Genomic DNA, 25,079 nt, shown 5'->3' with positions numbered 1-25,079 from the left:
GATTGAAAGAAACACTGAAAACATTTTTTTCTAACATCAGGAAAGAGAAAAGGGTAGAATGATGGTTCCAGAGGCTGGGGAGAGTAGGGTTAAGAGGAATGGGAAAAGGTTGATAAGGGGTAGTAAATTACAGTCCCATAGAAGCAAGATGTTCTGTTGTGCTCTTGAACCATAGTATGACTCTAGATAACAAAATTGTACTCTAAATTTCAAAAAGCAGGAAGAAATTATTTTGAAAGTTTTACTATGAAGAAATGACAAATAAGAATATAGGGGAAAAAACAAATACCAAATGTTTTGTCAGATATAAGGTGACTGGCCCATAATGGGGTAGGGAGGGGGAGCACGGAGGAATAGATGAACTCTAGATAGGGCAGAGGGGTGGAAGAGGAAGGGAAGGGGCAGGGGGTTATCAATGATGTGGAATGTGGTAGACATCATTATGTATGAAGACATGAATTAGTGTGAACATACTTTATACACAGAGATATAAAAAATGTGCTCTATATGTGTAATAAGAATTGCAGTGCATTCCACTGTCATGTATTTAAAAAATAAAATCAATTAAATATTTTTTAAAATATATAGATACCTTTACTGTGAGTTAAAAATTATACAACATATACAGGTATCAAACCATCCCATGGTACACTCTTAATGTGTACTATCTGTAAGTTTTTATGTATCAGAGAAAAATAAATTTAATTAAAAATCACGGGCTGGGGATGTGGCTCAAGCAATAGCGCGTTAGCCTGGCATTTGTGCGGCCCGGGTTGGATTCTGAACACCACATACAAACAAAGATGTTGTGCCTGCCGAAAACTAAAAAATAAATAATAAAATTCTCTCTCTCTCTCTCTCTCTCTCTCTCTCTCTGTCTCTCTCTCTCTCTCTCTCTCTCTCTCTCTCTCTCTCTCTCTGTGTGTCTCTCTCTAAAAAAAATCTCATCAGTGAAAAGTGGTAAAAATCAATAAATAAGTAAAAAACTGCATAAAGCAATAGACAAATGTCACTAAAGCACAGTTAGAGTATGTGAAATATGTAATTGAAAGTTCTTTTGATAATGAATTGTAGTTTCATTTGATGCATGTTAAGCCACATATGTCTTACATAATCTGCAAGGAACATTCACTTATCAACAAGAAAATCTCTATTTTACTTCATATAAAGAATTTTAAAAAATTCCTGAACATACGTATCTGAGTATTATCTTCTTTCAGCAACCTAAAGATGTCACCCCATCTCTGGCTTTCATGTTCCTGTTGTGGATAAAGGAGTCAATCTTGCTGTTGCTTCCTTGTGTTTCCTCATCTAAGTTTTTCCTGAGATTTTCTCTTTATTTTTGATTTTTATGTGTCTTACATTAATATGTCTGGATCTCTCCTTTTTGTTGTTTATTCTGTTTTTTGTTTCACATTTTTCTAATCTGGGTTGATGGCTTTGCAAGTTTGTCAAAATTATTGGTGATTACCTTTTCAGATATTGTTCTTTCCCATTCTCCCTTTTACCTACTTATTAGGACTTCAATTATACATAGATTTCAAACTTACTGTTTTTCTAGAAATGTTTATTAAATCATGAATGTTGTTTACAAAAAATTATTAATTATATGTGCTCCAGTTTATGCTGCACTCCCCAGAAATGGTTAATTCATCTCACTATGAGATCAATATAGTGGAAGTAAATAACCTAATGCTGTGTTTCTCATTGAGGAAAATGTTCCCTTTATAGAACATATGATGATATGCATAGATAATTTTTGTTGTTACAATGAAGAAGATACTACAAGTACCTTACAGTAAGTAGATATCAAGAAACTGCAAAAGAATTTACAGATCACATGAAATTATGTGGCCCTAAATGACAATAGAGTCAAATTGACAAACTCTGCTTTACTCTAAACAGAGAGGTTTGGTGGTTTAAAGCTGGTATTTAGCCTTCATAAGATTTAGTCTACATTGGATTTATCTATTAAGTTACAGGATTTTAAAAAAGACCCTGACATATTCTAAAGACTTCTAATTTACTTACAAAAGATTTATATTGAGAAATGAGGGGAGTGGGCAGAGATTACAGAATACAAAATTTCCATTTTTTGCCATGATATCTAGTAGCGCAAGGATACCTCTGGATTATTTTTTTCATGATCTTAAGCTATGGTTGAAGAATACTGGAGACTGCAGTTAAATGATTTCTGCATTATCCACACCCATAATTCCTATGAGAATTGTAATTTGTTATTATAAGAGTAGTTTCTTAAACAGTTTTCTGATAATTTTAATAGATTTACTTGTCTTTATACACTTGAATGAAACCTCAGGAGACCTAGAATCTTACCTGTCTCATCAATGTGCCTAGAATAATGTAAGAAAATTGGAAGTGCTTAATATAGTTTTTGCTAAATAACAGATTCAGCACATGAATGAGGACATGATTTAATTAATTCAAACTGCATTTTCTTCTTTTTGTTTTGCTTATTATATTATTCAGCAAACCACGTACTGACTTAACAGCTTTATCATGGAAGCTTTTACTTCCTGGTTGCGCAGTGTATAAATTACAGGGTTCAGCAAAGGAAAGATGACTGTATGGAAGAGAGAAACCACTTTGTCAGCTGGGAAAGCCCTGAAGGGGCGGGTGTAGATAAAAATGGCAGGTCCAAACATGAGGAACACAATGATGATGTGGGTGGTGCAAGTGGAGATAGCCTTGCTCTTCCCTTCTGAGGAGTGTCCCTTTACTCTGCAGAGGATGACAGCATAGGAGGCCAGAAGGCCCAGGAAGCACAGCAGGGTGAGCAGGCCACTGTTGGAGACCATCAGGAGCTCCACCACAAAGGTGTCAGTGCAGGCCAGCTTGATGACCTGTGGCACATCACAGAAGAAGTTGTCCAGCTGGTTTGGGCCACAGAAGGGCAAGTGCAGGATAAGGGCCACTTGCACAATGGAGTGAGCAAAACCCCCAAGCCACAGAGCCAACAGTAATGCATAGCAGACCCTGGGGCTCATGACTGTTGCATAGTGTAGGGGCCGACATATGGCAATGTAGCGATCAAAGGCCATGACAACAAGGAGGAACATCTCTCCTGCTCCAAGGAAGTGCAAGAAAAACAGCTGGGTGATGCAGCCTCTGTAGGAGATCACCTTCTTCTCAGAGAAGAAATCCACCAGCATCCTGGGAGCCACAATGAAGGAGTAGGAGGCATCCAGGAAGGCCAAGTTGCCCAGGAAGAAGTAGAGGGGGGCTGCCAGTCCAGGATCTGATTTTATGGTCAAAATTATAAGAAAATTTCCAGGGAGAATTACAACGTAGAAAAGTGAGACTAGCACAAAGACCAGGAGCTCAGCATCTTGAGATTGGGTCAAACCAAGGAGGATAAATTCTGTCACCACTGTGCTGTTCCCTCTCTCCATCACTTCTCATTCTGCAGAATAAAAGCAAAACAGAACATCATCTGTTAGAAACTCTTTTTCTTTTGTTTCACAGGTCCACCCCAGATAAAAGCAATATTTGCCATAGCCAACACATCCTAGTTAAATACAATTTATACCTCATGAGACTTCTGTGTCCTGGATCAACCCCTCTATCCTTCTAATTTCTCACTGAGGCTCTCTTTTTCTAGTCACGTACACATTTAACTTTTAACCTGAGCTTCTATATAACTGTATTCTCTAGGACCCTGGGACGTTTTGCTTGGGGTATGTTAGAAATTTCCCATTTCAAGGAAAATTTAACCATTATCAAGGTTGTCCTTTTTGTGGTGTTGTAGGCCTATTATTGTTGTGAATGGTTCTTCATCATTTTTAATTGTTAGATTTTTGGCCAACTTTGGGTTCCTTCTCTTTATCCTCAAAAAACAAAGTGCTTTTGCACTTGCTTTTCTATTCAGGTCCTATGCAAGCCTGAGTTCCTGCTTGCTATCTTTCTGAATTTATGTATTGCTGGTTTGCAACTCTCTGCTCTGCTTTGTTGTCCTTTGTGCATTCTCCCTCTAAACTGGTCATCCGGATCTCAAGCAAAATCTGTACACGTCACTTGCCTTAGGGGGTTCCTTTAATTAATCATGGTCTGGGTGCCAATACTATATCTGCACTATATCCTGCTCTTAAATTCTAATTAATATTCACCCAGCCTCATTTGCTTAATCTATTTTCCCAAATCTCAGAATGTTAGTCAAATGATTTCCTTTTCTCTCACAGATATTGTTTTGTAATACAAAAATTCATCAGAATATATAAAATATTTTGTCTATCCCTACTAATGATATTAAAGCAGAGTAGAGTGGGAATTGGCCAGATGGAAATATACTGTAACATATTTATTAGAGAGATAAGAAAAAAATAAAAGTTTTAAATTTATGATTAATGTACTCTTTTTTATCTTATTAGCAAGTGATAGGCAAAATTATGGGTGCATATTTTTCCATTTCAACTGCAATTTTATTTATGCACTTTAACAAATCATGATATTGCTTGTCAAAATATTTTCTCTTTTCTGGCTATAATGTTTTTCTAAATATTTATGCTAGAGAAATTGGGAATTAAGGTATAGTCCATATGCTGGTTTGCAAAGTACAATATTCATTCTAGGGAGGGGGCACATAATATTTATTTGGGGTTATTAATAATAGTGGACCTTCTTTCTTTGTTACTCTAAGCTGTATTTTTGAAAAATCTTGTATTTCCCAGTGTGTTATAATTTTTGTGTTAGCATAATTGTACAAATATTTAATAAAAAATAAATTCTCACACATTGTTAGACTGCATGTTTCAGTACTGGAGTGGATGACTTAAAAGATGAATCATTACTAATTAAAACTAATTGCTGTCATGTGACATACAAGTAGTACCATTGAGTTTTGATGACATGTAATGCTTACTTTTCAGAAGTTCCAGGAATACAGTGTAATGCAATTTGGCAATGAAAAGTAATGAAATACACATGCTACAACATGAATAAAAAGAAAAAGCATTACACTATGTTAAAGGGGACAGTCACAAAAACAATATTTAAAAGTTCCAGAAGTGGAAAATTTAGAGGAAATGTAGAATAATGATTGCCTAGGTTTAGGGGGTGGAATGAAGGTTGACACAACATATATGAGAACATTTTAGCCTGATGAACCTGTTCTAGAATTATATCATAATTATTCTTGTATGATAAACTATGATTAAATAGTGCATTTTAAATGTTGTGTTTTATGATGTGCTGATAATATCAATATTTTTCAACAGTGTAAGTAAATGTGGGGTGATACTTATGTAAATGTAATATAAATTACTAATGACATCACTATATAGATAGATGGGAAGGGAAAAATGAGGGAAAGAATAAAAAATAATCAGATCCAAAAGACCTTAGAGAACTCATGGGACACTTAGGCAATGTGTTATATTTTACCACACACCTGTGAGGAAATATCTAAACATTTAGTAACATTTGCAACTAACAGCTAAATGCTATAGAACAAGTACTCACAACACAGGAGCACATATTTAGACAGACAAACACATAATCCCACATGCATTAGCACACATAGAGTGAGTCTAAGAAATCTGAAATATGACATAATGCCTTTGATATCCTTAGAAGTAGCTAAGGAACTGTCTTCTCTGTACCTACTTATACCTCCACATCCACACTTCCCACTGGCTGCAGAATCTGTTCCCAGGACAGTGAGCTTGGGAGCTCCCCTCCTGTACTTACATCTGGTGCATCCACTGCTCACCTGAGTTGATCACCTGTGCTTCTTCAGGTTCAAAATTCTAAGACACAGATAGCTCTCACTCTTCCTTTGTTTTCTTTCCATTGTCTGTACCTATTCCCTGTCATCCAGCAGATGGAATTCCATACCTTCCCAAGTCTTTGGTCCACTTCCTGCCCTCTTCAAGTCTCATTTCTGTTCCTGAGGTTCTTAAAATCATGCTCATCAGAGACTGAGAATAGCTGTGTATGAGATGACATTCCTCTGTTTGAGCCTGGAGAACAGGCTCAAGCAATGGGTATCACAAGTTAAAATAAGTGTTCAGGCAGGGAGGACAAAGAAGTTATATTAGTGTGGGCTAAGGTGGAGCCTGATGGTGGTTACCACCTCTAGACTTCCTTGTCATTTCACCTGCTACAATACTCATCTGGCATTGCAGATGCACAGGCTGACGGGAGCTCATATCCCTCATTCTTTCTCAGAATTCAGTTGCACAAGCATCTGCAGGCCAGATTGTGCATAACTAGGTAGCTATTAGTCCATCTCCTAGAGCCAGGGGCTTGAAGACAGAATCACTGTCCTAGCACCTCTCTCCTTCATCATTCCCAATTGATTTCCTTTTGCTTCTTTTTCTTTCTTCATCCTTCTGCTAATTCTATCACCATATATTCATAAGTATTCTTTCACATTGCTTTCAATTTTGTTGTTTTTTCCCTTTTATTTTTCCCCTGTAATTTTCCCTCTATTATTTTCTTTTCCTCATTTGCTCTCTTGCTTATTCTTTTCTCCTCTTCACATTTGACCACATTATTTGAGACTTAAGTATTTTCCACTGTCTTTTCTACATACATAATTTCACTACATTCAATGCTCATTTTTCCAACAATTCTGAAGTAGTGGATTGTTTACCTTTAAGTGAGGTGGGGATCAATTATTTGCATTAATATCAAACTAAGATCTAGTTAGGAATCTTCCTAAACTACTAGAATTTTCACTTTTTAATCATTTAGGTATGGCAGAAACTTTATTTAAAGGTCAAGGTAGAAAGTGCTATACATCTGAATTTAGAGCTCACCATTACTCTATTCCTGCAGCATTATTCTCAGTGAATTTCAAGGCAGCAGATATCCCAGAAAAATATATTATTTTTTTCTAGTTCTTCCTTCTTTTCATTTATTTTAAATATAAAGGAAAACAGAAAAATTTCACCTTATAAGGAATTCACTGCTCCTCCCAGACTTCCCAGGGACTGAATGGGAACTTAACAGATCTTTCCATTAGTTTTCCTTAAATATATGTTCTCATGTTGGAACATCATGAATTTTGAAATCCACTCTTCTAATTTATGATGCAATAGAGAATGTACATTGGGATTTCATAACTAACTACTTTAACCCTGTAGAGTACTGCCAATGGGAATTAGTGGATGTTGACTACAAACAGGCCAAAAGGAAAAAAAAAAAAGATAGAGAGAGAGGGAACATTTTAATGTTATGTAGTCAAAGCATGTGCCAGTGAAAGCCCAATTGGATCATGTTAGGTTTTTGAATTTCACATTTTATCAGTTGCACAGATAATGGAACGACACTTGTATTTATTAGGCAAAATGAAAGCAGTAAGCCTATGGAGGTTATTCTAGATCTTATACAATTCATGGGTGTAATGAGAAGCCATTCATCTTTAAGAAATTAAGTTGTAGGACTAAGCCAATAATCAGTATGTTATTATTTGTATAAATTTGGGCACAAAAGAGTCAGGTAGAATATATTATGCTCAAAAAAGATTTTTCAGGAATTATTGTTCTTAAATAAAGACCTTCATGGTAGCTTATAGACCAGTTGGTCTAAGCCCATATCCTCTCAAATAAAAGAATAAATAATGTATTGTTATTTTTATTTATAATTACTTATTGTTTAGCTCAGTAGTTCATGTATTTCTCTCTATTTCTCAATTAAAGAATTTTATGTAGAAGAAAAATATTTAAACCTCCTATTTTAGTTTTTCTTACCTATTAAAATAAAACTTGGCATTGCTTAGTCATTAAACTTAAAAGAAGGCATTTTAATTTTATATTTTATTGTATATAAATACAATACATGATCAAGCATAATTTTATTCAAATTTATACCCATAAGTTATACCCATATTAGCCAGAGTGCAATAGGAGATGATGAAAAGTGAACAAAATGAAAAAATGTTATTAATATTTGTAGCAATTTATTTCCTTTTTGAGTCTGTGCTACAAACATATAAATTTGAATGCATGTCATTAATCTTGTATAAAAGTCTATCAGTGGGGTAAGAATATAGAATGAAAAAAAGTTAGAAATGCAGGATACCTAGAAATGAAATAATGGAGGAAAGAACTGAAAAGACACATGAAAATGTAGAAGCAAAGGTGAAGAGAAAAGGTAACTGTGCCCACAACTGTAGACGTACCCTAGAATTCATGGTGGGATATACAAGAAAAGGGGAAGAAGGAGGGAAGGGGAAGACAGAGGAAGAAAGGAAGACAGAAAGTGACTGAAACCCTTGGAAAGTCAAAGTCCTTTGTTTTAATTTTAACTCATTTTTTAAATTTTACATTTTTAAATATAATTACAGACTTTCCTGGCATTTCACCTCTCAGCATTTACCACAGTGCTTTAGCATTAGTCAAAAGGAATAACAGATCTGAACTTGTCCACAATTTTCCCTGATAAGAACTTTTTTCTCTGAGGCAATTGTATAGCATTAAAAAAAAAAAATACATGTTTGTGTTCGTGTTCAGGTATGTGTTTTTTCTTTTACAATTATTCTTTTATTGTTTTTTAATTACTCTTTTATTGATGTTTTTATTTTTTACATAATTTTTTTGAACTGATACATAAAAGATAAAATTGTACATATTAATTGGAAATCAATGTTTCAGAGATCATGGTTTCAGAAGTTCAGCCCATAGATGGCCATCATATATATATATATATATATATATATATATATATATATATATATATATATATTGCATAATGCTGAAATCAGGACAAGCATATTTATCTCATCAAACATTTACCATTTCTTCATGGTGCAAACTTCCAAAAGACATCCAGATTTCTGAAATATCCAATACATTATCTATAGCACATTATCTACAGCACTGCATTAGCACTCCAGAATTTCTTATTCCTTTGTTACTTGGTATAAATTTGTTTTAGTTAGCTTTTGTGTTTCAGTAACCAAAATACTCAACAAGAGATAAGAACAACTTAGAGGAGGGAAAGTTTATTTATGGATCATGGTTTCAGAGGTTCAGCCCATAGATGTTCAATTCTATTACTCTGCACCTAAAGTGAGGCAACATATCATGGAGAAAGGATCCAGTGGCAGAAAGCTGCTCAGTTCATGGCAGGGTCAGGAAGGAGAGAGAGAAGAGAGAGAGAGAGAGAGAGAGAGAGAGAGAGAGAGAGAGAGAGAGAGAGAGAGAGAGAGATGGACCACAGGGAAGATGCATCCTTCCAGGGCATACTCCATTGACCCACCTCCTCCATCTACATACTACTTGCTTACTGTTATCAACAGTCAATCCATTCAAACTAGGAATAACTAATTAGGTTATGACTCTTATAATCATTTCATCTCCAAACATTTCTGCATCAAAAGGAGATTCTTAGAGACACCTGATATCCAAACCATAACATTCTGCTCCTTGCACAAAAGTGTCCATCTCACAGAGCAAAATGCATTTGGTTCATCACCAAGAGTCTCATAGTCTTAACAGTTTCAGCATTACCCATGTCCAGAGACTCTCCTGAGACTGATGGTAAATTCTTGTCTGTGAGACCCTGTAAATCTCAAGAGCAAGTTACACATATTCAATATTCAGTGACAATGTTTACAAAGTAAACATTCCCATTCCAAAGGATGAAATAGGGCACATTAGTATTCCCTGTGTATTAATCTTACACCAAAGATGTTTAGTAGTAATGATTTTTTTTTAAGTGATACCAGCAAAATTTCTTTTTTTCTTTCTTTTTTGTTTGTTTCACATAATGGTCACACCTTACTTATTTTGAAAAAAAAAGAAAAGAAAACACAAACTATGACTAAGGGGTTAAACCACTGTTGATTTGTATTTTCCTGATCATTACTGATGTTGAATATGTTCTCATGTACCTATTGCTATTTGCATGCTTTCTTTTGAGTAATGTCTACTTAGATCTATTGCCTATTTTTAAATCAGGTTATTTATGTATTTGCTTTTGTTGTTCTTTGATTTCCTTGCATGTTTTGGATATAACTCCTTGTCATATTTTGCAAATTTTTCTCCCATTTTGTAGGTTGTATTTTTTTTTCTGTTGATAACTTCCTTTATTATGTACAAGGTTTTTATTTTGGTGTCACCCCATATGTCTATTTCTGTTGTTGATGTTGCTTGTGCTTTTTAGGACTTATCCAATCAGTTTTGCCAAATCCAACTTCATTCAATATTTTCTCTAACCTTTCTTCTATTTGATTTCAAAAGAATGAGGAATGAAAATCACATGATAATTTCAACAGATGCAGAAAAAATTCTTCCTTTTAAACATACCCCTGAAGATTATTTTATGTAATATTTTGAACTTCATTTTTTAACTTACAACTCATCTTGAAAATTTTCCTTGTTAACATTCAGTAATATATCTCCAGTTTACAATTCACCTTATGAATATACAATATTATAAAATTTTGTCCTATTTAGGTATATATAGGTTATGTGTAAATTTTTATCTATCCCAATCTATTTTATAATCATTAAATCTAAATATCTTAATTTTTACGTGAAGATATAGTCCTAGAAATCTAAGTTTAGAATCAAGGTTGATGTTTATGAAAATGTGTGATTTGGAACATATCTGACTTTTACTGAGTTACAATTTATGTATAATAACAAAAAAATGTTAAATAAATAGCTAAGGGACTATTAGCATGCATAAACCTATGAACAACACAAAGATCATGATGTATAATATTTCCATGAACTTGCTTAAAAAATGACTGAGCCTTATCTTCAAATCCAAGTGTACGTTTTCATATGACATATTAATTTAGGTAACAGTGTTGCATTATGATAAAAGAGGGTCTTAAGCTTTCCATCTTACAATGTACTCTCTTTATGGCTCTTCAAGTCCCATCAATCATTTCCTCACTAAACTAGAATTTGTTGTTTGTTTTCAAAGCCAATGCCATATATTATTATTTTTGTTACAGCAGCATCCCTAAACTGTTACTATTTTCATTTCAAATATTTTCAACTCCATGAAGATCACAATATATCAGTGTCACAAAATAAATTTTTAAATGAGAATGTCACATTGAAAGAAAAATTCAGGTAAAGAAAGGAGAAATTTGTGGTACAGAATATTTCTGCTGAATTACATGGGCTAAATTCTAAACAGTCCATATGCAAGGACCAGAAAAATGAAATCTATCACTCGATGGGAAAACTTCAAAGACAATTTTTTTTCAACTTGCTCCATCTAGATAGTGTATTCTTGATTTCTTCTCAGATATTCCTTTTAAAAAATAATAAATGAATTATTGTATTAAAATTTGTCTATGATTCTTTAATTTGAGTGACAAGTATCTTGGTCTGTTTCTCCTATTAGAACTGAATACCATAGACCTGAGAAATTTATAAAAACTATGGAACAATTCAGCTCATATTTCTGAAGGCTCAAGTATTCAAGATGAGGTGGCATACCTAGTAAGGGCCTTCTTGCTGCTGTGGATTTTTGAAAAGTACCAAGGTGGTGCCAGTCATTACATGTTTGGACAGAACAATCTTGCTAACTTGGGTCTCGCTATTATTTTAAAGTTATTAATAGAGTCATAGGGGCCCCACATTCATGATGTTATCTAATTACCTTCCAAAAGCCCTAATGCAAAATATGTAAACATAAATTTGAAGGATTAAGTTTTGACATGAGTTAGGGAGGGTACAAACACCCACACCAAAGCTAGCCATTTTTCCAAAATGAAATCCTTGAGTTTTGTTTTTCTGCCCTGAAAATTTTGGAGATTTTTCTTTAGGGTCACAGCCATTTTTTAATAAGGGTTTACTATTTTTTGGAGCAATACATGAATGCCTAACTAACTTGTCCCCCAATTAGAACTTAAAGATTACATGTCTCTAAATACTGATAATATAAAACTGCTTTCTCTAGAATGGTTTATATTTTGTAATTCATATTTAATGTTTTTGATTATAGTAAAATGAGCTATTTCAGTTTATAATTTTAAAAATAGCATCTTTAGTTAATTTTGATAAATTAATTATTTCAATTTTTATAAAAGATATTATCTACCTTTTCAGGATAGCTAACAAGATGTGACTAGGTGGCAAATAGACCCTAAAATTTTAGATGATCCAGAGAATTCTGGATACAATGACATGATATCTATTATATTAGGCCACAGTCTATTAGAAAACATTGCATGATTAAATAGGTAAAATTGCAGGTATTCTAGAGTTAGAGATGTGATATTATAATAAGACATAAAAGTAGAAAATATGGTTGATAACTTATTTACATAAATAATTCATATAGGTTTTCTTCTTTCATTTTTCTCTTTTCATTTCATTTTTAGATGGATTTTTGCTAATTAAAAAAAAATTTGTTTCATCATTTCCAGGGAAAGAAACTCTAATAATTATAACTCAAAACCAGTCTTTAAGTTCTGAAAATAAAAGTTACCTTAGTACCGAGGAAGGAAGCAGATGATTTGTAGGAGAAAACTAAATCGAAAAAACCAAAGCCATCTACCCCCATTAGACATTGGATCATGAAGTGCAAACTCTATTATTCGTGGATCATCAGTATATCTTTAGATAAATTGACCCTCTGGTCTTGTGTCTATTACAGGTTCATCTTTGTTCATTCACAATGAAATTATAGAAACCCACTTTCCTGAGCTGCTGAACACCCCAACTGATCAAGTAAGAAGACTGCAGTTTTATCTTGTCACAGGAAAAGACTTCTCTCTTTGATGACTCTACTTCTCAGTTTGGACGGAAATATGATATACATATACAGATATAGACATAAGTAATGCATTTTAAGCAGTGGTCTTAATCATAAAGCATGATAATTTATTGAAACCATAGTATTAGGACAAAAGGAAAGGATTAAAAATGAAAAATTTATTGGTATATTGAAATTTATTTGGCTGTAATGAAAATACCAAATTAGAAATTATAAGGCAGTATTAGTTTAAATATAATAATAGAGCAAAATTATAGGCAAAGTACAAATTAAGGCAAAAGTGGAGATTAAAATACACTAAGAAATAACAAGATGTTTATTAAACCCAGCCAACTTCCCCCTTTGCCTATTTGACCTTGGAAAATATAATTAGCCACTGGCTATCAGAATGCTGAGCTGGCTAGAAACTATGTTAGGGGAGATTTTACAAAAGATGTCTTTGGTAAAGGAATAAAAAAGACACTGCTTTTTAATAATTAATACTATATCTACCATGTGCCATTTTTTTAATTGACTGTGCTGTTGAAAGATACTGCCCTGAACATTATTTTAAACCATTTAATTTTTTGGTGATGCTTCTTCTTTCCAGTCTACTTTTAATGCCTCTTAGTATATGAGAAATAATTGACAGATGCAAGTGAATAAAAGTTATTTCTCCTATACATATATAGGAGAAACTATAAAATATTTCTCTCAACCTTAAGCATTTCCTTGGAGCTTTTTATGGTCAATATTACCTGAGACAATAGCTATTTCATTCCTGTTTTTACATATTAGTTTCATCTTCTTGAATCTGTATAAAATAAAATTTCATAGTTTTTTTTCTTTTTGTTTTAAGTTTCTTCTTCTAAACATAAATAATTCTTTAGAGATATCTCTGTGGGTAGTGTATCTGTTCTATTTTTCTTACTGGGTAGCATCTCACTGTGTGAATATACTTTAATCCTATCATGACATCTACCTCTCACATGAGCCAAGGTAACATGTCTAGTAATGAGAAGAACCTTGGAAGGCAGGTGGTAAATGTAGAAGACAGGACCCCAGCCCTGGAACAAGATAGAGGCCTGATTGTTAAAGAATTAAATGTGGAAGACAGTACCCAAGCCCTGGAACATGATAGAGGCCTGCTTGTTAAAGATTGTTAAATAAGTAATATGGGAAACATTTCTTCTTTTTAATATGTCTTTTTTTTTTAAGACTTAGGATCTTTGTAAGTTGTCCAAGCTGGCTTTGAAGTCACAATCCTCCTGCCTTATCCTCCAGGGGGGGGTGTTATGGGTGTGCATCCCCAAGCTCTGCTGGCAAAACATTCTTTTGTAAATAACACAACTGCAGGGAAGCAATTGAGGGTTTAAAAATGAAACGCTATTCCCACAGTGGAGCTCTTTGCTCTTTGCTAAGCTGTATTGGCTCATTGTAGAGGAATAGTGCATAAAAGGCCACAAATGAGTATATAAAGGGCCAGTGTAAAGTCCCAAGGAAATATTTGGTAGTTACAAAAAGGTACTTATTTCCCATGGTAAAGGGATATTTACTAACACTACTGAATATCTAATACAATTACATAGCTGCAGAAATACATCTATACTTGGCCAGGTATGTGTGTTCTACTCAAGTCAGGGTACTGACAGAGAAAACTTGGACATCTGAAATATGTGGTTGGTACACCTGAATGGATGATCCTGAAGGCTTTGCCTCAGCATACTGCCTCCTTGAGTAGAATTAGAACTTCACCCTACTCAAAGAAGTTTCAGGTGACAGAGAACCCTTTTGTTCTGGCCTGGCTTCTTCACCATGATGAAAACTATACTTCCAGTAAAACCACTTGGCAAGAGAGGAAGAGAGAGCAATTGCAAGAAACAGCTTTCCTGTACTGATAGGACCCATGGGAGTGCTCTTAGAATTAGATGTTTTTTAAAAAAATCTTGTTGTGATAAAATTGCCATGCCATAAAATTCACCTATATATGTATGTGAGTTCCTATGTTTGTTACATTCACAGAATTATGAACAAAACATGACAATCTAATTTTAGAATATTTTCACGTTAAAAAACAAAAAACATATCCTTTTAGCACATTTTTAATGTGATAACAATACACATGAGATTTTATTTGGGGTCCTGTAATGATGCATGCTGCAATGTGATGAATATTAAGGTCACTAGGCTAAACTAAATGATACAATCACAAAAGATTACCATACTTCCACAGCTCTGGATAATCATTAATCTATTCTCTGCCCCTAAATTTTTCTTATTCTGGACATTGGATACAAATGGATTTAAGTCTTTTGGTCTTTCACGGAGACTGATATTTTCATGATTCATACATGTTTTAGTATACAACAGTTTTTGATTATTTTTTATTGCAAACAACATTACTTGTATAGATACATCACATTTTATTTATTCATTCACCAGGTAGTAAGTATTTTGTGCTGTTTTTACTTCTGAGCATTTATGATTAGAGTTTCTATTATTTACAGACAAGTTTGAATATGGGCATTGGATTTCACTTGGGGAAGGAATATATAATTGGAAATTCTAGGTAACAAATATTGTAGTTTGTATTTGAAACATTCCTCAAAGACTCTTGTGTTGAAAGCTTGGTCACCAATGCCAAGCTGTTAAGAGGAGGGTTTTTAGAGAAGGTGTTTGAATCTTGATGGCATTTTAGTTGGGTGGTAATGTTCTTTAAAAATTGATAAGGTTGATTAAAGGGAAAAAAAAAAGAATTAAAATGCCAAGACATGGTCACTCTCCTCAGGGATATTATATTTTAGGATTCTAGGCCAATGGTAAATAATAATTGAAATAATATATATTTAGTCCTTATGATTTAAAAACTGAAAAGAAAACAGAATAATTTTTATTTATTCATTTTAAATTTATTATTTAATTTTATTTCAATTGAGTTAATTAAACCCAAATCATAGTAAAGTCTAATGTTATAATTGTTATTCAATTTTGTTTCCTTCTTTCTTCATTTTTCTCTGTTCTGTTCTCCCTGTTAGAATATTGCTACAAAAATAATAATGAAGTTACATTTTCACAAAGAGTAAAATGAAAGAATGGCAGGGAAATGTTAAAATACCAGATAAAGTATTTTAAATGGAATTAAGACAATACTCAAGACACATTCATTAAAATTATTCATTAGGATGAACACATGAGTATGTCAAACATATTTTAGTTCCTTCTCACATCATTAATGGAATAAGAAGAATGACAATCTAATTTCCCCATAATGAAGAATTATTCTTGTTTGGCTATTAAGGAAACAATTCACAATATTAAGCTGTGTGGTGTTCAAATGTAAAAAAAAAAAAAAAGAGAGAAAAATCTGTGAATTGCCTTAAATGTATATTTGTGTCTAGAGAATGGAACGATTTGTAGTTCTTCACTAAATTATCTCATTTTTAAACTATACTATAAGGTCGGTGTATTTTCAATTTGAAGCACATTCAATGAGTTTCTGGCAAAAGGCTTTTCCTTAGAACACATGTAATAGCTCCTGAATCTCTCAGAGTCTTTTTCATCTCTTTATTTCTCACTGTATAAATGGCTGGATTGAGAAGAGGTGTTAAAAACAGAATAAAACACAACAAGAAATTTAACCAACCAGGTGATGTTGAGGGGCCACACATAGATGAACACACAAGGCACAAAAAAGATCACCACCACTGTGACACGTGGGCACTGCATGTGGACAGGACCTTAGATGCACCAGTTTTAGATCTCTGGCAAACACTGAGAAAAATATACGTTTAGGACACCAGCAAGAGGAAAAAACAGTTACAGCCACAGTCACATTTAACATTCATTGATATTCCCAAGTCAGGAGAATCCAGGCAGGCTAACTAGATCACCAGTGGCATATCACAGAAGAAGCTACCTATTTCCCTGGGGCCACAGAAAGGCTGCACAATCACAACCAGGTATTCAGGTATTTTGCATGCACAAAGTCAGTAAGTAGTCCAGGAAAAAACCACTATTCCAGTGCACCTTTGCAGGTTCATAATGGTGGAGTAGTGGAGTGGTTTGCAGGGGCCACCTAGCGGTCATAGGCCATGGACACCAGGAGCACCATCTCAAAGGCTGCAGTGAAATGGGCGAAGAAGATTTGGCACATGCAACCTGACAAGAAGACCATTTATCTTAGGAGTGGTGATTGAGGGCAGCCACATATCAACAAAGAACACTTTGGCCAAAAAGAAATACATTGGGGGATGAAGATGAGGGTCAGTGCTGATTAAGGTCACAGTTACAATATTTCCAGATACAGTGATCAGGTAAAGTAACAAAAATATCATGAAGAGTAAGACCTGCATACTCCATGAGAGGCCAAGTCCCAGAAGCACAAATTCTGACACTGTGGACCGATTTCCTTCATCCATTTTATTCAGTGTGTTCCCTGAAATAACCTAGAGAAAGTAGATTAGCAGTTAGTGGGAGGAGAAAGGAGACTTAATTTTGAGAATTTAATATTCACATTGAAATTTTGTTCTATTCTAACACATTCTAATAGAAATTCTATTCTGACATTAAAAGGCAGATTACAAGGAGAAATCTTGGTTAATCATGAATGCCATTATGTTCCCAAAAGAAGCTAACTGACTTTACTGGACATTAGATAGAAATGTTATGCAAATGGTTTGCTGAGCAAGTGCTCTGATAAGAAAGGAGTGAGGAAAGCAGAGGAGTAAGGTAAAGGGTTAAACAATGATTATGGTTTCACCTGGAATATAGGTTAAATTCACTAGTAAGTGAAAAAAATCTGAGTGTGAAACTCTTGATCATTCCATTTTATAACAAAAAATTAATAATATACTTCATAACATAGTGACTGATACTGCAGTGACAAGATCCTATCATTTCTTGGTCCTATATGTAATGATTCCTTCAAGTCTTGTTGGAACATCTTGTTAAGATACCATAAAATTAAAGTTTTAATTTATCCCTGTAAAATAAAATTTGAGCCAACCTTCAAGACAGAAATTGTATAAAAGCTGTATAAAAGTCCGTATAATAGGTTTGCTATGATGATTTGCATGCAAAACCAGGAACATAATTTACCATCAATTTCAATATATAAGAGAAATATTTAATATAGTAAACAGATTAGTAAATAATAATCAATGCACAGTCATATAGAAGTGGATTAACCAAACTGTATACCTGTTCAAACTTAGATTAAAATACAATGAACTCTGAAAGTTTCATATAACAAAGTCATCAATAGAAAACATTTGCCTTAAAATTTTTCAGTAGATGCTGTAAAATACATAGACTTTGAAATATTTGTCTTTTGACTATGAAAGATAAAGTCCGTCTCTTTCTACACACAGATACATATTATTTGTAAGATTAGAATAAATTACATCAATGTGTAAGTAAAATGTATCTTCAAATGGTTAGTTCTGAGTGAATGTGAAGTTAAACCTTAAGTAGTGAACATCTGTTATTCACCTTTAATTATAAAGATGTTGCTAAGAGCATCTCTGAGGCACTGCAAATTAAAGTGGTGTGCATTTTTGTTAAGACCATAGGAATTTTACTGGCAACAGAATAGAAGCAGAAAATCTATGGATTCTCAAATCGTCAGAAGCTAATGAAGTATTCTTATCTCCAGGCATAGGGGGCATCCTTAAAATAAAGGCATGAAAATAATTTAAGAATTTTCTTAAAGAAAATCAAATAAAAGAAATGATTTACTAAACACACAGTTTCCTCTTAGAGCAAATCCTGTCTTCTTCTGAAGTGTGCTTGTGACAGTGTCTGTGGATATGCTCTCCCTGAGCATGACCTGTATTCACCACCTGAAGCCTTCCCCCAATTTTTCTAATTTATGCTCAGTACACAAACATGGAAATAGTTACAACTCTTTTGGAATCTTCTTTCTAAGAGTGAAACCAAATGTTGCATATACTCTTGAAGTCGGATAAATTAAAATTCATGCAAATCAGCCCAATGTTAAAAATTAGTGAGTTTTTAAATGTTATTCATTGGATCAATAAGTACTTAGGCAGTATCTTCTGTGATCTTGATCTGTAACTCTATATACATAATCATATTTAAACAAAGATTTTATTTCCAATTTCCAGAGAGATCATATGTGATACATGACCACAAACAAAATGATACAGTGCCCTAACACATGTCAAGATTGTCTGAATCAATAGGGAATCTTGGTCAAAAGACTATATCTGAGTCAGTTTATTCTGTGATTACATGAGACACTGACTGGTGTGTATTTTATGCCAAATTGTTAAAACATCTTTAGAGTATTTTTTAAGTACATTGATACAATTTTAAACTACATTTATTTTGACCTGCTAGGCTTGAAAATAACTTTATTGTAGTAGATTTACATATAATTAATTGCTCATAATAAAAATGTACAATTTTATAAGTGTGGATACATGTATACAGCCATGAAATGGTCATTACAATCTAGATAGTTGCCGTAGTCCGGCTGCAGCGAAGTAACGGGGGGGGGGGGGGGGGGGGGGGTGACGAGCAACTTGTGTACATTGATACAGCAGGAGTGGGAGCCCTTTATTGTAGGACAGGAGGGGTATATATACATTACACACAGCTTATCTTAATTAACATAAACTAGATACAGCAGTCAACCAATAAGGAATCTCCACACTTAATGGCTCACTGGCATTACTTCACAAACCACTCCCTCTGGCAAAATGCCAGGCGCCATCTTGACTTGTTTACAGACCCTAACAGATAGTTACATGTGCCTCTGCCCCCAAAGCTCCTTTATCCCTCGGAATCTCTTTGCAGTTCTTGTACACATTCTCTCTCCACAGACAACCACCAACCTCCACTCATATGCTAACTTTGCATATGCCAAGGCTTCATGTGAATAAAGTGAAGTAGCATATACTCATTTAAAAATATGACTTATTTTACTCATCATAATGGTTTTTGATATTCAACATATTGTTTATATCAACAGAGCATTCCTCTTCATTGCTGGGTAATATTCTATTATACTTAAAAACCACTACTTTGTTACCCATTCATATCCTGAGGGACCTTTGTATTGTTTCCACTTTATTTGCTATTGTAAATAACCTGTGAACATTTGTGCACAAATATGAGTGACAAATAGTTGAAAAGTTATTGAGACTTTTTAATGGCCCAGAAATTGTCTAATTTAAAATTTTTTAAATACTTTAAAAAGGAGTATCCTCATATTTTGTTCAAGGTGTCCTGAAAATATTAATTACATCTAATTTATACCTGATGAATTTTTGTCTGCTTCTCTAAATTATTGAGAATGAGATTTGGACATTTTTAAATCATGGTATTTTGAGTGTGCCTCTTTCTCCTTGTAGTTATCTTCTTGTAGGTATCTAGCTATCAGAATACTGGGAAAAAGTATATATCTACCAATCTTCTTGGAAGAACAAGTAGGTCTTTGACAATTATTATAATCCAGTCAACATCATTTTAAAAATCTATAACCATTTTCTATTAATGCTATATAGATCAATCAAAGTATATTAGAATATCTGACTTTCATAAATTTTTTCATTTGCTTACTTCTATATGACTCTAGTGACTGTCTTTTAAAGAAACTTTTAAAGATTTGAAAAAGACTATTTCTCTTCAATTAATATTTTTAATCTGAGTATCTTCTCTGGAATTCACAAAACTCCCCAGAATTTCCTCATGGCTGTCTTCATTTCTTAGTTTCCTAGAGTGTAGATAAGTGGATTCAAGATAAGGGTGATAATGGTATAAAATACAGCAAGGAACTTATCCATGGAGTGGTTGCTAAAGGGCCAGACATAGATACAGATGCATGGACCAAAGAAGAGAATGACCACAGTAAGATGAGATGTCAAAGTTGAACAGGCTCTGGGCTGCCCAGTAGAAAAGCATCTCCTGATGGTTATGAGGGTCACAATAGGAAATAAGCAAAATAAGGAAACAACCCGTGGAGAGCATGCCACTGTTGGCAACAATGACTATCTGTACAAAATATGTGTCTGTGCATGTTAGTTTGCTAACTAGAGGGAGATCACAGCAAATGCTGTGCACCACACTGGGACCACAGAAAGGCAAGTTTACTCCAAAGACTAACTGAAGTCCTACGTGAATGAGACCTGAGCACCATGACATCACTACAAGCAAATACACAGTTTCTTGTTCATGATGGTCATACAGTGTAGGGGCTTACAAATGGCCACATATCTATCATAGGCCATGTAAACAAATAGTACCATTAAACATCACCCAGCATATGAAGAAGAAATATTTGAGTGAAACAACAGCAAAAGAAAATAACCTTTTTTTAACCAAGTTCATGATCATGTTAGGGGTGGCAAAGGTCATATTCATAAAAGAGAGATTTCCTAGGAAGAAATACATGGGGGTGTTCAAGTTTGGGGTAAAACTTTGGGGTAACCATTATGAGAGGGTTACCTAGTACAGTTACAACATAGATAGCTAAGAAGAATCCAAAGGGAATAATCTCTGCATCCTTGAAGACTGTTTTAATAGTTCCAAGGACTCTGCCATGTTGCCTGCTCTTGGGTGACCTGTGGAGAGAAAGAAGAGATGACTCATACCTTGAATGTGACCAAGCTTTTTCATTCCTTTGGGTTTTTCAACATAATTCAAAACCACAGAGAACAAAAGTAAAAGTAGGCAGATGTGATTTCCTTAGACTAAAGAGCTTCTGTACATCAAGGGAAACAATTGACAGAGTGAAGAAATAACCTACTATAAACTATAAACCTGATAATGGTTTAATATCTAGAATATATAAGGAACTCCAAAAACTCAATAATATAAAAAGACTAACTGATTAACAGACAGACAATAGACATATCTCATAAGAAGATATACAAATGGCCAACATGCTTAGAAAAACTGTTCAACATCACTAGCCATCAGGGAAATACAAATTGAAACCACAATGAGATATCAACTCCCTGCAATAATAATGTCTACTTAAAAACAATGAAGATAAAAATGCTGGTGAGGATATAGAGAAAAAGGAACTGTTGCACACATTTTCAAAATGTGAATTAGTCCAGTCATTATGGAAAATCATATGGGGTTTCATTAAAAAAAAAATTAGTTGAACTATCACATCCCTCAATCTCACTACTGGGTATATATACAAAGAAAATGATGACAGAGTGGACCAAGTAGAAGAACAGTAATCATATTGATCCTCTTAGGATGATGAATCAAACACATTAACATACTGATAAAAAAACAGCCAAAAGATTATAAGACACAAAAATTCAGAAAATAGATTTTCAACAAATTGTGATGGAAAAAAATGGATATGGAAACAAAAAATAAATCTAAAATTAAAAATAGGCAGTTATGGCAGGAGCAGGTTTCAGAGAGTGCTTGGTACTCTAAGGTCAGGACAACCCCTGGCCCTGTGCTGCCCTGCAGCCTGGGTCCCTTGCTTGTTTTCAGAAGTTTGGTCACTGGTTGGTACAGGCTTCTACCTCACCTGCTTTTGCCCGCTAAGGAGGCTGGAGAATTACCCGAAGGAACATCCACAAATCGAGCTGTTATTAAAGATTATATGCAGCCTCAAGGGTTCAATGTCTGGTCTAATTCACTTGGCAAATAGGTAGATATAATTCCAATTGTCTAATTTTTACTTTCATTTCATGTAATTTTAAAGTCAAATTCAAAATAATTTTGCCCAATCCATGTAAGTTTTCTTCTATTAGATACATATTTTAAAAGAACAAAGGATAAAAATCACATGATTATTTCAATAAGTGCAAAAAAGCATTTTTCCCCTTTTAAACGTGTACTTGAAAAACAATTTACATAATATATTTTACCTCATTTTTTTACTTACAATATTTCTTGAATGTTTCCCTTAACATTAAGTTTCACAAATCCTTATATGCCAGATTATTATTAAATTTACAGTTGTATAAGATTAAAAAATTGTGTCTTTATTGGGAATATATAGGCTACATACTTTTTTATCTATCTCACTCTATTTTGCAGTAATTAAACCTAAATTCTATATGTATGTGAAGAATATTATTTCTAGAAATGTAATTTGAGGGTCAATGTTAGTGTTTGTATAGATGTGTACCTGGAAGATTTCTAACATTTATCATTATAATTTATGTACAGTTATAAAAATAAACATTAAATAAACAGCAAAAATTACTTTTAACATGAATAAACATAGGAACACAATGAAGATTATGATGCATACATAATATTTCCTTCACCTCATTCCATAAACTTGCTTAAAATGGCTTTGAGTGCATATGCATTTTCATATGACATATTAATTTTGGAGAGAGTGTTGCCTAACACTTTATTTTGATATAAGAGGTCCAAAGATTTCCATCTTCCAATATTACTATTCTGTTGAAGAATCACTAGTTCTTTACTCACTAGCTGTTTTTAGTTCTCTTTTTTGCTACTGTGACCAAAAGACCTGACAAGAAAAAATTTAGAGGAGGAATAGTTTTTTGGGGATCCCAATTTTAGAGGTCTTAGTCCATAGATGGATGACTCCATTCTTTGGGACCTGAGAAGAGGAAAAAGAGTGTGGCAGAAGAAAATGGCTCAGGACATGGCCATCATGAAGGTCAGAAAGAGAGAGAGAGAGAGAGAGAGAGAGAGAGAGAGACCTATTCTTCAGTGACAAAATGAATATCTCAAAGGCAAACCACCAATGACCCAACTCCTCCATTCAAACCTGCTTTCAGTAAATCATTAGTAGTAGATGAATGCATTAATTAGGTAACAGGTTCCATAGCCCAATCATTTCACCTCTAAGCTTTCTTTTCACATACATGAAATTTTGGGAGACATCTAAGATATAAACCATAACACTAGCCTTCCAGCCTTTGTTGCTTGGCCACAAATTCAATTCCATATGTTTTAATTTTTGTTTTAGTAGCATCCCAATACTGGTACCTATTTCCATTTCAATTTTTATAGCTCTATGTATATTAAAATATGACAGCAGTACAAAATTATAATTTTTAAATGACAATGCCACTTTGGAAAGATAAATTCAGACAAAGAAAGAAAAGATTTGTGGTACAAAACATTTTTGTTGAATTGTACTGGCTAAATTCAAAACAATCCACATTCAAGGGTTGGTGAAAACAAATCTATCCCTTGGTGGGAATAACTTCAAGGAGGAGTGAACACTTTTATTCCCAACTCATTCCTCCTAGATAGAGTTTATTCTTGATTTCTTCTAAGAGATTTCTTACAAAATTCTCATTGAGTTATTCTATTTAAAAAAAAAATTATCTATGATTTTTTTGAGTGGCAGTTTCTGCTGTTAGAACTGAATATCACAGATCTGAAAAATCTATGAAGAAACAAGGACCAATTCAGCTTTTGTTTCTGAAGACTGAGGCATTCAAGATTGGGTGGCAGCACCTAGTGAGGTCCTTCTTCCTGCTGTGGACTCTGCAGAGTCCCAAGGTGATGCTGGTCACTGCTCTCTCTCTCTATTATCATAAAGTCACCCCTACAGTCATAGGGGCCCCACCCTAACAAATTCATTTGATTATCTCCCCAAAGTCCCATTGCAAAACACCATAAACATCCAACTTTGGGGATGACATTTTGACATGAATTAAAGAGAGTACAACACCCACAGCATAGCTGAGTCTTCCCTACTATAAAGTTATTGGATTTTGTTTCTTTTTTATCTCTAAATCTTGAAGGTTGATTTAGTCAGCTTTTTAGTTCTCCTGTGACTAAGAGATTTGACAAGAACAATTGTAGAGGAGGAAAAGCTTATTTGGAGGGTTACAGTTTTAGAGGTCACAATCCATTGACAGCAGACTCCATTCCACAGGGTTCAAGGTGAGGTAGAACATCATGGTGGAAGAGTGTGGCAGAGGGAAACAGCTCACTTCATCATCAGAAAGCAGAGAGACAGGTCTCTACTTACCAGTTACAAATATATATTCCAAAGCCACGCCCCCAATTTCTTCATCCTCCAGCCACACCCAACCACTTCAGTTACCAGTTAATCCCTATGGGGGGGTTAATTCATTAATTGGGTTAAGAGTCTCACAACCCTACCATTTCTCCTCTGAACCTTCTTGCATTGTCTCATGTGTAAGCTTTTGGGTGATACCTCACATCCAAACTTGAATAAAGGTTTTGTTTCAGTGTCACATCCCTATTCAAAAGATAGTTAAGTGTTTCCTAGAGCAATACATGAGGGACCAACTATCTTGCCTCCCAATCAGAACTGTAGAGACTATACCTCTCTGAATGCTGTTAATAAAAATTCCTTTCCCTGGGATTTTTTTTTTGTAATTTATATGTTTCATATTTTTATTTTAAGAAAATGAACTATTTTAGTGTGTAATTTAAGA

General features: G+C 34.0%; 1 protein-coding gene across 1 annotated transcript; it reads right to left on the bottom strand.

Moving 5' to 3' along the window:
• Positions 1 to 2,486: 2,486 nt before the first annotated feature.
• Positions 2,487 to 3,413, bottom strand: LOC143393923 (olfactory receptor 4N5). The gene has a single exon (XM_076848424.2). The coding sequence runs from the start codon at positions 3,411 to 3,413 to the stop codon at positions 2,487 to 2,489; it is 927 nt and encodes a 308-aa protein (XP_076704539.1).
• Positions 3,414 to 25,079: the final 21,666 nt, after the last annotated feature.

This window comes from Callospermophilus lateralis, chromosome 3 (genome assembly GCF_048772815.1).
Source record: "Callospermophilus lateralis isolate mCalLat2 chromosome 3, mCalLat2.hap1, whole genome shotgun sequence".
Taxonomy (NCBI): domain Eukaryota; kingdom Metazoa; phylum Chordata; class Mammalia; order Rodentia; family Sciuridae; genus Callospermophilus; species Callospermophilus lateralis.
Note: the sequence above shows the minus strand (reverse complement) of the source record. Positions and strands in the feature narration are given on the sequence as shown.